Source organism: Festucalex cinctus, chromosome 2 (assembly GCF_051991245.1).
Source record: "Festucalex cinctus isolate MCC-2025b chromosome 2, RoL_Fcin_1.0, whole genome shotgun sequence".
Taxonomy (NCBI): domain Eukaryota; kingdom Metazoa; phylum Chordata; class Actinopteri; order Syngnathiformes; family Syngnathidae; genus Festucalex; species Festucalex cinctus.
Genome location: NC_135412.1, coordinates 22,362,589 through 22,380,492, shown reverse-complemented (window position 1 = coordinate 22,380,492; position 17,904 = coordinate 22,362,589). Strand labels below are relative to the sequence as shown.

At 38.9% G+C, this 17,904-nt stretch overlaps 2 protein-coding genes across 5 annotated transcripts in view; one reads left to right on the top strand and one right to left on the bottom strand.

Moving 5' to 3' along the window:
- Positions 1 to 17,726, top strand: part of ect2l (epithelial cell transforming 2 like) — a 40,005-nt gene extending 22,279 nt beyond the window's left edge. For 2 of the 3 annotated variants that reach the window (XM_077513758.1, XM_077513755.1), the window contains exon 22: positions 17,438 to 17,726. The gene's annotated coding sequence lies outside the window, so the exon portion shown is untranslated. Of the gene's footprint in view, positions 1 to 289; positions 380 to 17,437 lie in introns of those variants that run through there. The other variant, XM_077513757.1, reaches the window with a different exon arrangement.
- Positions 1 to 17,904, bottom strand: part of filip1l (filamin A interacting protein 1-like) — a 47,837-nt gene that overhangs the window by 9,418 nt on the left and 20,515 nt on the right. Inside the window, exon 4 of one of the 2 annotated variants that reach the window (XM_077513753.1) lies at positions 17,418 to 17,596. In XM_077513753.1, the coding sequence (XP_077369879.1) occupies positions 17,418 to 17,596 (179 nt within the window). Of the gene's footprint in view, positions 1 to 1,884; positions 2,123 to 17,417; positions 17,597 to 17,904 lie in introns of those variants that run through there. The other variant, XM_077513754.1, reaches the window with a different exon arrangement.

Here is a 17,904-nt window from a genome sequence, read left to right as displayed (position 1 = left end):
ACTCTTATAGTAAACACATGCTTTTAGGAGTAATCTATTTGGAAGGGATATATTTTGAGTCTTGATTTTAAAAGTTTGATGAATTAGTGTTGCTAAGGTTTTCTGGTAAAACGAGGTACACTCCAAAGGTGTGGAACGGCACAACTAAAGACTCGGCCTCCTCACATGTTCGACTGACTAATTGCCTATTACAGGATTAAAAATGAGCGTCATTTGAGGAAAGGTGCCTTTTGTGTTCCTACCACTCTATTGCCACTTTTCTTAAACACGATGATTCTTTGTCATCCAGTCAACAGATTCCACCAATTCGATCCTACTGGAAAAGTACTACAGTTCATCCATGAAATAAGAAAACTCACAGATCATTTATATTTGCACTGTAAGTATCACACTATATGTAATAATTTCCGTTTCTGTGAGTCAAAGTTAATAAACATCTATAGTGACAGCCAAAATCAAACAAGCACTACCGGGTTACAAGTTAGTAACAGCTGACAGGTCCGTTCAAAAATTATGAAGGAATTTTTGTTTTTTGATAATATATACTTTTGACCCCATAGAAAGTAAACCTTGTTTGATTATCTGTAATTCTAAATTGAAAATTTAGAACCTAGATGTCTGTATCGAGAGAAGCTATGAATTGATTTTGAACATGGAACTTTTTGTCAGAATGTAATATGTAAGTGAGTGGCAAGTAGTGTGCATTATTATCTCAACACCATGTTGCATCAAGACAGATTAAGCCTCATAACTTAGGCATATGTATTATTAGCATTTTTTAAAAGCAAAAATATGAAGTATCTCAAAAACTGTAACCAATTTGGGGAAAAAATATGAATTAAATTGGATTCAGAGATATCAAAATGTTTTTTGGCACCAAAATATATGTTGGCCAGTGTAATTCATGCATTTACAAATTGCAGGGCAGCCGCATAAAGACAAACAAGTGTTCACATTCACAACCACGGGCCGCTTCATCTTAAATGAAAATGAATAACGTGCTTGTTTTGAGGATGTGGGAGGAAATTGAGAACATGCAAAATCCACTCTTAGATGTTCCAATGTAGAGTCAAACCCATAGATCGACTTATCATCCATTTTAGCTACATTCAACACTTTTACTTTCTTTCACCCTCATTTGCATCTGTTTTTTTTTTTCGTGTGTGAAGTTGAATTAGCATTACTGTTGCACACTGCAAAAATCAGACTTAAAAGCTTGTATCAAGCCATAAAGGCTTATTGATGTTGTTATGAGAATTATTTACTATGCAAGAGCAGAATTTCTAAGGTTATTCACCTTGTTTTAAGATTATTTGTATTTTATTTCTCACTTAGTTTGTAAATCTTAAAATTAGTTAATTTTTATGCACAATAAAGCTAAAATGCTGTCAGAGTCTGACAAGTTATTTTGACTTAAAATACGATTATCAGATAATATCATTCTGCTTATTACTTATTACTTAAGTATCTTATTTGATCAAGCAGTCTTAGCCTCGAGTGTTAAGTACTGTGAGACTTAAGTCAAATATTTTCCACATTTAAAGATGATTTATTTAGGAATTAGTCATAATAGTTAGAAGTAGTTATAATAGTTTTAGAATGATACTTTTTGTTGTACTGTAATTGTTTTACAGAGATTTACTCAATTCAGTGAGATAAACCGAACGGATTTTTACAGCTTTAGTACATATACAGAAATGTTTATTTATTTATTTTTTCTAATAAAGCACATTGTTTTACAGTTTCCCAAAATGTGAAATTCAGATGAGTGAAGCTATCAAAATCATGGGTGACGCTCCAGCAACAAAATCCACCGTGCTCTCTATCGTGACGTGTGCTATCATAAAAGTTTGTGGAATTTGGATGAAGTTAAAGCGAGCCTACCTGCGGCAAAGGCAAAGCTTGTCCCGCCGTCACTGCCTTGAGTTATGATGCCGTACATGGCGTGTGCCTCGCTCTCTGAGTAGCATTCCTACAGCCAGACCAAACAATAACGGATGTGCTTGTCTGCTCCGTGTGCCTGTGGACCATGACATCATCAACATGTCCTTATATGGAGCTTTGCGTTGCACGCACTCACAAAAGGGGGTGTTCTTGCTTGCTAGCGTGCGTATGACGACCGGACAGTGTGTGTATATTGCAACACTTTTGCTTCCCTTTAAATAATGGTGGGAAATAACCAAATACTTTGCTACTGTACTTTAGTCGGTTTTTCAGGTATTGTATTTGATTTGAGTATATATTTGTCTTGCTCTTGTTGTGCCAAGTTATCAAAACTGATATTGTATAGTATACAATATCTAAATAATACAATCTAAATGTACAATATATTAAAAAAAAGAAGTTATACCGTATACAATGTATATGGTTTAACTTTTCTTTTTTTTTCTTTTTTTTACTTTTTTTCATTTTTAACGTTTCACATTTCAGAATATGTACCGTCGCAGTTTTCTCAGTACTTGTACCAGAGTATTTCCCAACAACACAAATATTTGTACTTCTTCTACTTGAGCGTATGTTGTCAATCTGCATTTGATCATTTTCTTATACTTTGTCAAAGTAGTTTATCTACATTCATTTAAGGAGATACTTCACTTATTGAGCCTATTAAAGCAATAAAGAGTTAATATTTTGTCTATCATTAATTTGATACTTTCATTATTTTTGACGTACATTTAGTACCTTTAAAAACACATTTTGCAACTCTCTGTTGACTGAAAATGACATCACAAGGGCTCAGTTAACCAATCACAGCTCACCTGTTTTCTAGGCTTGGTCATGTGACATTCACAAGCTGAGCTGTGATTGGTTACCTGAGCCCTTGTGATGTCATTTTCAGTCGACAGCAAGTTGCAAAAGGTGTTTTGAAAGGTACTAAATATACGTGAAAAATAATGAAAGTATCAAATTAATTATAGACAAAATATTGTAAATAAATATGTTTGACTGCCAAAAATGGCTAAATAAGTAAAGTATCCCTTTAACTCATTCACTGCCTTTGACAAGTATACTTGTCAATTGTATTTTTTAGAGCGGTGCTAAATGGGGGCGAATCTGAGCATGCTCCACTGTAAATATCAAACTTGGAAACAACTTTACTGATGCCCAACCACCGGTAGATGACATCATTGCCCCATTTTATAGGAAATAAACACAGTTTCAGAGTCCATGGGAGAAATGGCTGTATTTTGGCAAACCTACATTTTTCTGCTGTCAATTATAAAAGAACGGGACGGGACAAAAAGTAGGGAGTCTATTCTGTTATTTGGTAGATTCGGTTTATATATAATTATTGAATGTAATATCACGTGAGTATTGGAAATGTAAAAATTTTCTATAATGACTGGCAGTGAATGAGTTAAAAATATTTATAACAAGATTCTAGAGGGACATTTTGTTTTTTTGTTTTTTTTCACAAGGATATCATACTACAGTATACTGTATGTATCCAGGCCATAAAGTCATTTAAATAATGTCATTTCCTGACAAACAAGTCGCTAGTTGTCTGAGAGATACCGAAAAAGTACAAACTTCTCATGTCAGGCATCGCGACATATGCTCAGGCCAAAGTACACAATAGGTTGCAAGATTAACCATTATACTAGTTTACATAAGTTTAGGTCATTTAATAAACCAATTTATTCAACTGTCATGTACATAAGTTATACGTTTCCGTTTTCAAAGGCTTCGCTACCATGCTGTTGAATTATTGATCACCCTCAGTAGATTACCTAAAGGGAGATGCTGCATACTGTACAGAAATGTTTTGACTGGTCTCCATAGAGTTGTCAGGAATGGAATGAATAGAAATGTTTTCTCAAACAAAGCCGGTTCAACTCAAAAATTGTCTTTACATTGTGATCCATTTCCGTCGCATTAATTTCATTTTTCTGCAATTGGCTGGTGAACAGTTCGGGGTGTACCCCGCCTACTGCCCGAAGCCAGCTGGGATAGGCTCCAGCACCCCTAGCGACCCTTGTGATGAAAAGCGGCTACGAAAATGGATGGATGGATGAATAATTTCAGTTTTTCCTGAGCATAAACATACACACAACTGTAGAAGCGTTGTTCAGCTCATATTAAATGTCACATATGCATGTGAGTATCCTTTGTTTTGTTTTTATTTTTTTTTCTATGTTCAGATTGAAATATGATAGGACATTTTATGTTTCCAAAAATACGCTGCCAAAATCCATACATTTTTTAGTTATCATGTAAACTAGTCCTTAAAGCAACTCTTTGCTGTTGTTTCATCAGAAGAGTTCTGAAAATATTTTATGAAGGTAGAAAAGTTTCTTAGTGCTGCTTAATTTCACGAGCTTGCTTCTGCTTTCATTTTCCATTCACTTGTATGAACACTTGACAGCTGTAAGGCCAGAGAGCGAGAGAACTGTTCAACGCGGAATCTTAGTCATTGTGTCATCTGATGTGAACTTGCCTGCTCATGCATGTTGCATATTATCAAATGGACAGACGGTGCTTACAATCTGACGCACATGTCGTCATCCTCCTGTAATCAAGCGCAAATGTCTCTTTTTGTCTCCGTTTCTGCTCTTTAATTCCCTTCTTCCTGCTTTTTTTCTTTCTTTATTATAAACTACAAAAGCCTCTTCCAACAAGACTTATTTTAAACAAAGATGAGAAGAAAAAAGAAGCACAAATCAATTTTGCGCCTTCAGACAGCAAGGGTGTAACGAGACTTGCGGTCTGTAATTGACACACGTACGGCCCATTTCAAACGCTTTCCTGGTGTCCATGATGTGCAGACTTGTCTGATGCGAATGGCGTGTTGCTCGCTTTGCCCCCCTCGACTGCAAAGTATGCCAACGGAAGTACATGCAGCTTTGCTCTCCCATGACGACCGAATGTGGAGGTATCGGGTTCGCTAGCGGCTGCTTGTGGTCAAGCAGTCCACAGTCTGAAGAAAAAAAAAACAGGCTCATATAAAAACAGTAAATGTTGTTAAGGGAGCATCACATTTGCCCCCCTCGTGTGTGCCAGTTAATACATGCTAACTCAATAACGCGATTAGCTAACACTAATCCAGAGGTGTCAAGTATACGGCCTGTGGGCCGGATCAGGCCCACAAAGGGGTTTAATCCGGCCCACGAGACGACTTTGTAAAGTAAAAAAAAAAAAAAAAAAAATTGTAATGTCGGACCAATTGATCAGCCAGCCAAAATCAAATATATAAATTTGTAATTTTACCAGCAGTCCTTAGATGAGTAATGTAACATGTACACGGAATCGCCTTGTGAGTCATTATTTTACACACAACTTATAGTTATGGTTTGTTTAAAAAAAAAAAGTTTTTTTGTTTTTTTTGTTTTTGTTTTTTTTAATCATGGACCAACAACAACGTGTAATACGACACAAATTCAATTACTGGGAACACAAATACATATGACAAGGACTAACATCCATATAACTTCATTAACTGTGCCACACAATGCATTCTGGGAACTATAGATATGCAAAACAGGTCGATTTAACACGTGCGGAACTTATACAGGAAAAGTGTTGCTGTGTTTCATTTGCATTCATGGTTTTTTGTTTGTTTTTTTAAACAATACATTACAGTTAAGCTGTGTAATTTAGGGCTGGCCCAAAAATCGCCAAAAAAATTGACGGCAATCTTTTTAAGTTATATACCTTTTTTTTTTTTACCGATTCAGCCCACTTAATAATATATTGTCCTTCATGCTAATATGAGTTTGACATGCCTGCACTAATCCCTCGACATAAAACGATACGGAATCTGTGCTTCACGTTTGGCGTTGTCATTTTAGGGGTTATAAATAATTGGACTGTCACTTGCAAGGTAATAAAATGGCATAATTTCGTCAAGATGTCATGAAACTTTATGTGAGGGCAACATTATGTCAATTAGCCAAATTGCGATGTCACAATCCAGCAAAATCATAAGCACAATGCTATTGACAAATTTAAACAAATAATCATAAAAATAGGCAGCTCACAAAAAAAAAACACAAAAAAATCAAATTTGTTGAGTGGTCACGTTCTCCGGAGACCCAATTATTTGCATACGAGCAATTAAAAATCTGTTTTACATCATAATGTCCCCTTTAAGAACTGCTATAGCCAAACAAAAGTTTTAGAAAATGTAAACAAGTTGGCTGGCAACTAGTCCAGGGTGTCCCCCGCCTACTGCCCAAAGCCAGCTGAGATAGGCTCCAGCACCCTCCGCGACCCTTGTGAGGAATAAGCGGTCAAGAAAATGGATGGATGGATGAACAAGTTATGTTTTTGTGCGTGTGGCGTGTGCGCTAACCTCACACAAGTCAGCTGCTAACTATTTCCCTCCACCTCACCTCCAACCCACAATAGACTTTAACGTCAACTCAGTCCTAAGCACACTCTTACCGTTCACATATAGACATGATGGCTTTTAGATGCAATGTTACGTTAACTTGGACGGATAAGTACTCGGCAGCCACATTTCTTACGTTTTGTAGAGGCATTGTTGCCTTGCAACGCTGTAGAACACTTGTTAGCCATTTAGGTTGAATTGATTTAAAAAATATGGCATTTCCTGTCTTATTTGTGACTCCCAAGTTCCCGTTCTGCTTTCTGGCCACTTCATAGCTTGGCAGGGAGCTGAAGAGAAGAAATTGTTTTCCACTGCTGTGTCCAACTCGTCCAAGAACGTGACTAACTCCTTAGTTACTTTGTAATCACTGTTCAGCCTCTTTTAACAAGAACATATTGGTGGCATACATCCAAGCTGTTATGCACAAGCATCAATCAAGTCTATAACGTGGGAAAGTCCAAAAAATGGATGTAGCTTATAAAAATGACTTGTTCTGCAATCATACTAATAAGAACAATGCTGGTGATTTTCCACAGGAAATAATTGCTAATAGCGGTAATTGAGGCTGTTAAAAGCTAAAAATAAGTCATTCATTCAGCTAGATTTGTATTTTTTACTGAAGGGAACAAAATGTTACCCAAAACATTACAGTGCTTTTCAATTGTTTTTTTGTTTTTTTGTTATGACCCCAGGCAGAAGAAAATATTTTGCATACCCTTACTCTCCGCTGTAACTCCCACACACTGATGGGACTTCACTCAATGAATTGATTGGAGGGAAACAACTCGCGTCTTCAGCTTCACCTCAAATCAGATTTGAGGTGAAACTGATGACACTGGACGTGAAACGCAAAGACATTTGGTGCAAAGACATTTTCTCCGTTGAAGTATCGTTTGTCTACAACAGAGAAGCTAATGCTGCTTTTGCACTCTCTGACAATGAGAGCGCCACTGCCATCTACTGTAGTGGAAGAACAATTACATTTTTTTAAAAAGCACACCACACCACCCCAAGCCTATTTGAGAAGAACTACCCTATGGTTTAAAAATCATACTTGAGTATAAATTATCTTAAGCGATTTGAAGGATACCAGATACCATCTGGATAAAAAGTTGATGTAATTTAATAATGATGTTTCGTTTTGCAATTATTAAAAATGGACGTTATATAACAACAACTGTTGAATAACTGTCATAATTCTGACTTTAAAGTAAAATTTTTGAGAATAAAGTGAGAATCCTGCCAAACTTTTTTTCTCCCTTCACTGGTGCTAATCCTCTTCCGTAATATGATGTGTGGAGTGGATGATGTCACAGTGAACAGACACGACTAGTCACACATCAGTGACGGAGCACAACAGTTGTCTGACATCTGGATCAGTCAGTCCACAGCGGCACTTGGAGCTGTGTGCTTTTTCTCCGTCTGCTTTCCTCACTATGTCTTCTGTTTTATTTGCTGACAATAATCGACTTTGACATAGCAGCTTCATTTGGGTTGAAGTGGGCTCAAAATGAGGCAAGGGAATTGTACTTAAATTAGATTGTGGGTCTCTCCGACTTGAGCGTGAAGTTGGATGTCATGCATGGCTTGTTCAAACGTGAGCTCATGACTTATTTGTTTGGAAAAAGAGTGTTCTTGTGGAATGAGCTCATGCTACACTTACAAGAAATTACAGAGCGCGATGGAAGCGCAGCATTTACCCTCTTGCCTTTGCTCCGAATCCAAACCACACGGGCTGTGCCCCTGATTAAACTTTACAAGAACTCTGCCGAGTTCTTGGAGTGTGTGAGTTCCTCCAAATACCAGATGACTGGATTGTGACCCAAAGACCACGTCACAGTACGGTTGGTTCTTTGCAGAGGTCTCACGGCTTGTCTGCATGCTGACACTGATACTTCCTTTTGGTCTCACTGCTCGGATCCTCCCAAGACTCCGGAAATCAGATCTGGCCCCCGAAGCCTATTTAGTCCGATTCTTCCCTCACCCCCATTGCCTCACAAGCCAGCTCTACCGTGTGTTTGCGTGTTTGAAGCAAAAAAGCAATAAAGAATCTTTGACTTGACTTTGTAAATCCAGCCAGTTTTCACTCTTTGCCGGGGCCAATCATGGGAAAGCAAAATAGTGATAAATCACTAAACCTCGGCCTCATATCTGGCTACAATTCACACTCCCTCCAAACCAAAGAGATTCCAAAGTTTGTACACTGTGCCGTTACAAAAATAAGATCTTGTGACAACTTCTGGGTATAAGCATGTTGCGAGTTGTTGGTGGAATCGCAGGCTGAGGTCATACATGCCAGAGGACGCTTTCATCTGTTCTGCGTGTCAACAAGACTTAAGTACTGAACCTCATCTGTTTGCTACAATCATGAATTTCAGTCAGCAGTCATTTCACTTGCCATGTTGAAGTCGTCTGAGGATAATCACACTTTGATTCTTTACACGCTACAATAGAAAACAGCTTGTTTGCCTGCCTTTGTGAAGCTGAGGCGCAAAGTATTGGTTCATCGAGTAATAAGCTCATTTGCCACAATGGTTATGATCGGCAACATTCAGTCAAGGTCAAAAGTGTAGAAGCATCTTGCAGTAAAAGCACCTTTTCCATCCATCCATTTTCTGAACCGCTTACTCCTCACAGGGGTCGCGGGTGCGCTGGAGCCTATCCGCCTATTCCAGCTGGCTTTGGGCAGTGGGCGGGGCACACCCTTGCCATCCAATTGCAGGGCACACAGAGACGAACAACCATCCACACTCACAAACACACCTAGGGACAATTCTGAGCGCCCAATTAACCAGCCATGCATGTCTTTGGAATGTGGGAGGAGACCGGAGTACCCGGAGAAGACCCACGCAGGCACGGGGAGAACATGCAAACTTCACGCAGGAAGGCCGGAGCCTGGACTCGATCTTGCGTCCTCAGCACTGGGAGGAGGACGTGCTAATCAGTCCGCCACCGTGCCGCCCCATCTTTTAATCTAGGCTTAATTATCAGGACGAATTTATTGGGAGGCCATTACCAGGGCTGTCACTGGTCATGCAATGAGCGCGTGACACGCTAAGAAGAAGTATCTATAACCAGGCTGGAAAAACTAATTTCTTCTTAACTTCCGTGTCTAAGCCGAATGGTAAAAAACTGGCATTACACCGACAGGAAGTGAACGTCAACGGCCAAAGTGCAAAATCTTTCGATTGGCAGATTTGACTTTCCATTGTGAGGAAAACATGGATGGTTGCCTATTTTCGATATGAGTTCAGGTCAGCACTGGCAAGTGTTTCCAAGCCAACTCATCCAAACTCCTGCATTTACGGACCGTCCATCGTTGCAAACGGGTCACAGACAAGCAGGAGCAGAAATGGGCCTTACCCAACTGTTGCCCCGCAGCAGTTGGAATTCCCCGACATGTCTTGGAAAGATCAATAATTGTGATTCAATTGGTTAATTCCATTGGCTGATCGAGTTGTTTCATGAAGAGGTTTGCCTCAACGCAACTGATCTCTTGCTTGACTTCCTTGTAGTCATCGCGTGGTCACTTCCCATGCAGTCAGAAATTGAGAGTTCATGGTACTGTTCATATGTTTGCCCTGTGACTGACTGGCAAACAGTCCAGAGTGTAAACTGCGTTTTTGTGCAGCTGTTCCAGCATCCTCAGCTGCAAAAGTCTGTGTAGAAAATGGATTGCTCTGCGTCTCAATGTTTGTGTATTTTCTGTCACAAGTAGACAATTATCTAAAATAATTTGTCAAGCTCTTGAACAGTATTCTGTTTCTTGTCAAGCGAGCAGATGGACAAGGAAAACAAATGCTGTCGTTCCTGGAAGTGGCTTTTTATCTCCAAGCATGATGTCATGGCTAATGTGTCACTTTCTTTCAAACGGGACCTCCAGAGAGACTCCATTAAGTCTGTCATGCTTGTCTCGCCCTGCACGCAAGCTCAAAGCGATTTGCTCACAGCCCTTTGTACCTTTTAAGGAAAGGTGAACTCTAAAATCTCACATAAACTGCAGGGCTTGGCTACTTTCAACTTGGAATGTTACGCCACACCCACATTAAGCATGGATTTGCTCATTAAATGTTATTTAACTCATTCACTGCCAATGACGACTATAGACGTCAAAATCCAAGCAAACAGCCAGTTTTAATTTAAAAAAAAAAAAAAAGAAAATTTAAAATTAAAATTTTAATTAAAAAAAATAATTTAGTTTTAGTTATAGTCTTCTGACTAAAATTTAATTAAAGCCTTAGTCATAACTCAGTCACCTGATTGTATTTTAGTTTTAATCCAACTTTAGTCAACAAAAATAAAGAGCAATTTTAGTCGACTAAAATTGGCTTTTGGAGGCCGAGACCCAATATGTGGTCTCAGTAAGACCAAGACCGATCGCAAGAACGTCAACGGCCGTGTTGTAGGGTAACAGGAATCCGTTCTACGCACGATGGTAGCACTTAGCAATGAAATTGTTGTCATTGTCGTTATTCATAACAACAATGATTAATAACTATGAATGAAAACAATGAATAACTAAAACTTCAATTCAAATTTCTTGTAAAAATTTGCACTGGCTGTTTGCTTGGATTTTTGACGTCTATAGTCGTCATTGGCAGTGAATGAGTCAAAAAATGAGGCACAGCAGCTTCTTGAGATTGTGTGTTTACGAATGGCCTGCTGAAGAAGCCTCTTAAATCAGTTCAATGATCTGATTTGCTGCGCTGTGAACGCACCCACACATCCCTCCATCTTCTTGCTCGTTTTCATGACAGCGTCATGGTACAGATGGGCATCCTTTTCAACAAGTATTCTTCCTGATGTTTGCTTTAAGAAGGCCTGCTGACATATTTGGAGATGAGGTGAATGTGCGCGTTTGATTTGTTAGGTTAACGTGTGGAAAACTATTTTGTGGTCTCGGTATGAGGGTAGTCTCACAAAGCATACGACTGCCAGGAACTCATAATCGGCAGCTCGGGAAATCACCCCCCCTCCCATACAAGGAAATGTTTGGTGCAATGAATCTCCAGTTCTCAACAACTTCATTTCCCCTCGTCACTGCTCAGAACGCTGATGCAAAGCAGGAATGTGTAGCGTGCGCCAGACTGCAAATACAGGTGTCCATCTCTTCAGGAATGACATTGCAAACACTTTTTGATGGCCCGCTGGCATCTCGGGGCCGTGGGTGCCGACAGCTTCCGCACGCATGCAACGCAGCAGCTGCCTGACAACTTCCTCAAACAAACCGTTGTCTGTACACAGCAAGAAATACAGGAAATCACTATTTATTGCAGCAGATTCAATTGATAAAAACATACTTTTCAAGGTATTCCTTATCGATATTGGTAATAATGTGAGTAGGGGTGTTAAAAAAAATCGATTCGGCAATATATCGCGATATTACATCGCGCAATTCTCGAATGGATTCAATAGGCGGCCGAATCTATTTTTAAATATCCATTTTTGATGGAAAAATATTCACCAAAATGTCTTAGGGTTCACACCTTAAGCATGGAGGAATGTTATATTAATGGAACATTAAGCCTTAATATTTTATTTTAATGCTGTTCAAACATGAAACAGATTACAACCTCTATAAGACTGAAATTTCAGATAAATAAATAATACATTTTCATACAAATCTGACACTGTACAAGTTTACTGATTAGTATTTTCTAAATTTAAATAAAAATAATCGCAACAAACGATTTCTAAATTCGTATCGGGATTAATCGGTATGGAATCGAATCGTGACCTATGAATCGTGATACGAATCGAATCGTCAGGTACTAGGCAATTCACACCCCTAAATGTGAGTATACTTTTCAAAGTATTCCGAAGTTCCCACTGTCTTGCTTACGTAGTTCTGGGTTGTTAAACGTGCTTGCTGTAAACTGTTTAGTTGTCACTCTCGGTTGAAGTTTAATGCAAAACTTAGGGTGACCATATTTTCGAATCCAAAAAACAAAAAAAGACACTCAGCCTGGCCTCAAGATTGTGGTACCAGTTGCGGTAACACGGTGCACTTCACCTCCTGTTATAGTAGTCGTGCAATGTCAACCGCACATTTTGATGAATTTATGCAAAAAAAAAAAAATGAAAAAAGTGGTCTGTTCTTCCAAAAGTGAATGTTTGCTCACCCTAAAACTGACACAAAACAATGGCATCAACCACTGTTTATTATTATATTTAGTTCCACCCTGCCCCACTGTCATATGGTGTTCCGCAAGGTTCTATCTTGGGGCCCCAACTGTTTTCACTATACTTACTGCCCTTGGGCTCCATCCTCAGAAAATATGGGGTTTCTTTTCATTCCTGTGTGGATGACAGTCAGATCAATGTCCCACTTAGTAAAAAGGACACTTTCACATTGAGGCCATTTTTGTCCTGTCTGGAGGAAATCAAAGCCTGGATGGCTTTCAATTTCTTGAACTTCAACGAGAAGAAAACAGAAGTTATGGTCTTTGGTCCCAGTGGCCCTTCTCACCCTTCTGGCGCGCTAAAGCCAACAGTCTCAAACCTGTGTGTCAAGAAGGACGGTGATTTTAAACTGGACCAGCAAATTGCAGCTGTTGTCAAATCCAGTTTTGATTTAGCTATTCACTCGCCTATTTCTTGTTATTAATTTACTGATGTCAAATTTATTTACTTGTAAAAAAAAAAAATCACTTAAAATGTTTGCTTTGTTCTTGTTTTTCTCATCCTATTCTTTACTGCATGACCGATTTCTGTTTAATGTACAGCACTTTGTATAGAGCAATGCTTGTTTTAAAGTGCTTTATAAATAAAGTTGAGTTGAGTTAACACCAAAATGTTCAGCCAAACCAGAAGTATGCTAGCTGAATGCAATGCAAATAGGCTAACGGAAATTAGCATAGATCTTCACACAAGGAACATCATCACATTAAACACTTTATACCAACCAAATGCTCCCACCCCCCATCAGATGTGTTCTGTCATGGCAACAACACTGCCCAGCTTGTTGTGGCATAATGTGGTACTACAACACGGGTGCTTGTCTGTTAAAAAATTGCAGTTGCGCGTGGTTGGTTGCAAAAGATTGAGCACAATATAGCAAAGTAAGTCTGTTGATGAGTTCACACTTTTCCTCTGAGGCCAACTCTATCATACAGTACCTACGTTTGTCCGTACAAGAACACAAATCATTTGGAACCAGAAATCCCGCAGCATTGTAAACATAAAAGGCAGTGTTGCGTTTGAAAGCAGATCTTGATAATAAGCACCTCGGCGATCATGAGGACATCGCCCAAGAATGTTCTCGACTTGTTTGACGACATCACCGCCGTTAGAGTTAAGCCAGCCAGATGGTTGCGAGATAAATGGCAAGAAGCCCTGCGAAGCAAATAAAGAGGCGGAGGGACATCGTGCTGTGTCATGTTTGCAGCTAGCGCTTCATGTCCTTCCAATTTCACTTCCATATAATTACGTTGATTCTTTTATTTTGAAATTAGAAGTATCATATACAGTACTGCACAATTTGCTCTAGCATTGTAACTTGGGAAATGTCATTCTTTTAAAGTTTGATCTGTTCAGTTTGACTTTCATCACCATGACAACCAGGGCGGAGTTAAGGCGAAAACGAGGGCTGCCCAGCGTTGCTAAGTTAGTAACATTTCCCACCCTTCTTGGGACTATTTTTCAAAACTGCAACTAGCAACAAATCGAATGACTTCTTGACTTTTGTCATTGATCGGTGAGTTCTGGAGAGCCGAATTCCGAGATGGCAAAATTCCAAGACTATTTGGATGCAAAAAAGTCCATATTACTGTGTGTCGTGTCCTCTCTAAAAATAACTGCATACATTTTCGATTTCCATAATCACACCCAACAGTCAATACAAGCAAAATGTGTGTGCGTGTGTTTTTTTTCTGTTGTTTTTAAACAAACGAGGAGGATGCAGACTGGCATGAAATTGGCTCTCTGCCTTGACTTCCTTGGAGAAGAACCAAAGGTGGCCAGTTGCCGTTCATCTCTGAGCTGAGGTCATGTCGTAAGAAACATCTGTTGCTGGTTAGCACCCCGTTGTCATTCTGCCTCCCACAAACCCTGCCGCTCCTGCGTCACTCGCTATTAGGGCTGCACGACATTGGAAAAACATGCGATATGCAATATAGTTGCTGAATATAGCGATATCGACATTATTGCGATATTTAACATGTACCTATAGAAAGGACATTTTTATTATCTAACTAGACTAAGTGCAATTTTTGGAGAAATTGGGAAATTGGGATTGCTGAAAGCTGAATCCTAAGATTTGGATGCATGCGGAATGCTTATGAAGTAAATGGAGAGATAAATTATGAAATTATAACCTCCTGGTTACTGGACAATGCGCTTTTATCAACTGTGCGACCGAGCAGTATCAGACACCTGGTAATGATGATAAGTTATATTTATGGAAGTGTGGGTGTAGAAAGTGATACTTATAAAAAGTTCAATGTCTGTCCCATTGAAAATGAATGGGGAAAAGTTGATATTAAACGTTTAAAATTGTGCAAATACTGTAAGTAATTTGGAATCAGACAATATATACCCTGGGAGGCGTGAATTTTTGAAGCTAGTTGAAATTTGAACAGTGTAAATTGGAAGTATTATGTGGGAGTTGTTACGCGGCAAAAAAAGAGTGGAGAATAAAAATAACAATAACGTGGGAATGCTGAAAAGCATTCCCACAATGAAAGAATTCCATTTTTTTCATGCAGCAAAATAATCAAACTCAATATATTCTTAATTGTAATTACCTGTTGATAATGTTCAACTATTGGATGGCAGTGCACATTTTCGTTAAGTACACTGTGTTCCAACTATGTTTTGCATTTGCATTATTAAGGTTGGAAACCCATGGAACTAGGGGCGTGGAAACCAAATAAAAAGAGAGGTCGCAGTACTAAATTGTATCAGTCACTTCCTCTTCTCTCTCCTCGCGAGCTTTGAGATTGTCTTCTCTCCTTTTTTTGTCATGTTTAATAAATGTCAAACAGGTAAACTGGTCAAATTCAGATAAAAGCATAAAATTCCATATCAAACTTGTTGCATATCTTTGCGATATGCATATTGCATAGGCTAATATTGCAATATCAATATTTTTTTTTTATAAATTGTGCAGCCCCAGTCGCTCTGTCATGAGGTCATCAACTCAATCAATCAAGGGGAGGTATCTGTCTACATTTCCGCGTATCCACCATTACATGGGTGTCAAACTCGAGCCCCGCGGGACAAATCCGGTCCAACCATGTCATTTTATGTGGCACATGAAAGTTTGTGATCATTTTTCCTATACTTCTAATTGAGATTCCAAAGGGGTGGAGTTTCCAGTAGGGAAAAAAATAGTTGTAGTCATGATTATGCTAAAATATAGTAAAAATATTAGAGATAGACAGTAGATAGTTTTTTTTCAAGGCAGATTCTGATGCCGATTATTAGAAGACAAGGAGGCCGATAACCGATTTTTGAAGCCAATATTCATTTTCAGTTAAAAAATACAATAAAATGGCAGAGGGGTAACATTGGTGTCATTTCTTTTTTTTTAAATACTAATGCCGATCTTGACTCTTGCCATGTTTTAAAGCAGGTTTATTTTATTTTCAGACTTTTTTTTTTTTTTATCTTAGACAATTGAGATCCATTTTAAATTTCTAACTAAAAAGTTAATTGGAAACTTAATCAAGTAAATGCCATAGCTCTCTGTAGTTTTTTGCAGTAAATATTTTTTTTCCAAAATTCAAAAATCCCTGAAATCTTAAAGGGATCGTTCGGCTTTTTTAACATGAATCTCAATTTCATCCTCACCTTCAGTGTGTGCGATCAGCACTGACTTATTCCCGACAGCGTTCTGTGACACGCGTTCTGGTCCGGCGTTGGACGAGAGGAAAATAGTCCAGCAAGCTGGCTGGGGTGTCGGAAATAAAGCGTTTTTCTTCTAAAAATAATTTGTTTTCAAAAGTGTGATACATTTCCATCACAATACTCCTTTCCTGAAAAAAGTCAGACGCCATTACCGCCAGCCACTACTTTTCTGTTCGTTCGTTCGTATCACTGCCTGGCGCCCTGTAGAACGCTAACCGACGCACTGCAGCCAGCTAGCTGATACTTCAGCCGAAAAGGCAAACAACTTAAGTACGAACGAACAGAAAAGTCGTGGCTGGCGGTAATGGCGTCTGACTTTATTCAGAAAAGAGTATTGTGATGGAAATGTATCACACTTTTGAAAACAAATTATTTTTAGAAGAAAAACGCTTTATTTCCGTGACACCAGCCAACTTGCTGGACTATTTTCCTCTCGTCCAACACCGAAACAGAACTGGTGTCACCGAACGCTGTCAGGGGTAAGTCAGTGCTGATAGGAGGACACACTGAAGGTGAGGATGAAATTGAGATTCATGTTAAAAAAGCCGAACGATCCCTTTAAGATTTCAGGGATTTTTGAATTTTGGAAAAAAAATATTTACCGCAAAAAACTATAGAGAGCTATGGCATTTACTTGCTTAAGTTTCCAATTAACTTTTTAGTTAGAAATTTGACACACGGGAGGTGAGGATCAAATTGAGATTCATGTTAAAAAATCCGAACGATCCCTTTAAACTTTCACATTTCTTTGTTTTAATCTCGAACAACAACAAATGGTTCAGAAGGTTCCCAGCGTCTTATAAAGTTAATTGGAAATTTTAAATAAATATCTTCCTGAGATGAAAATTATTTTAGATTTACCTTATATCGGCTGTTAAATTTTTAAAAAAGGCCAATACCGACATTCGTTAAAATGCCTAATATCGGCGCCAATAATCGTATACACTATGTCAAAAAACATGGGTGTACTTGTTTCTTGTTTGTGTTTTATGTGTAAATACAGTATCTGTGCATGCATACGTGCACATTGTATGTACTGTAAAAGTCATCTTCAGATTCTTTTGTTTTGATTTTCATGTGGTTTTATCATCGAATTAGTCAATGATTGCTTCAATGCGGTGTTGAGCGTGAGCATGAATTTGCACTCAAGTCAAAGCGATGTTATGTCCCGCAATTGATCTTGTGTAAGTTGTGCGATGGGACGGCTGGCTGCTGCGTTGCACGTGCGCCGGCTGACCTCTCGCGTTCCTGCTCCAGCAGGTTGGTGAACTCGTCGCTCTTCTTCATGAAGTCGCCGTGGTTGCGCTTCTCGTCGGCCATTTTGCGCAGGGCCTGCTTGTGGGCCTGCTCCACCATCAGCAGCTGCTCCAGCATGCGGCGGTACGTCTCCCTCTGCTTCTCCACCAGCTTGTCCAGCTGCACGACAGGACACGGTCATTTTTTTTTGCAAAATAGTGCCTAATCTTGTTATGTAACGGAGTACAAATACTTTATTACTGCACTTGATTCAATCGAATTTGACATATCTTTCTTGCAACTTTCAACTTTGCTTTTTCTAAATAAAATGCTGACTTTGTCTCTGATACATTTCCCATAAGCATCTTAGTTGCTCGTTTGTGAAAAATAAATTTCATCAGAAATAGTATGTTGGCGAAATTCTTGAACCGTTGCATAATCCCACCAAGGACACAGCCTGTACTTTACAGATAGACCGATATGTTTTT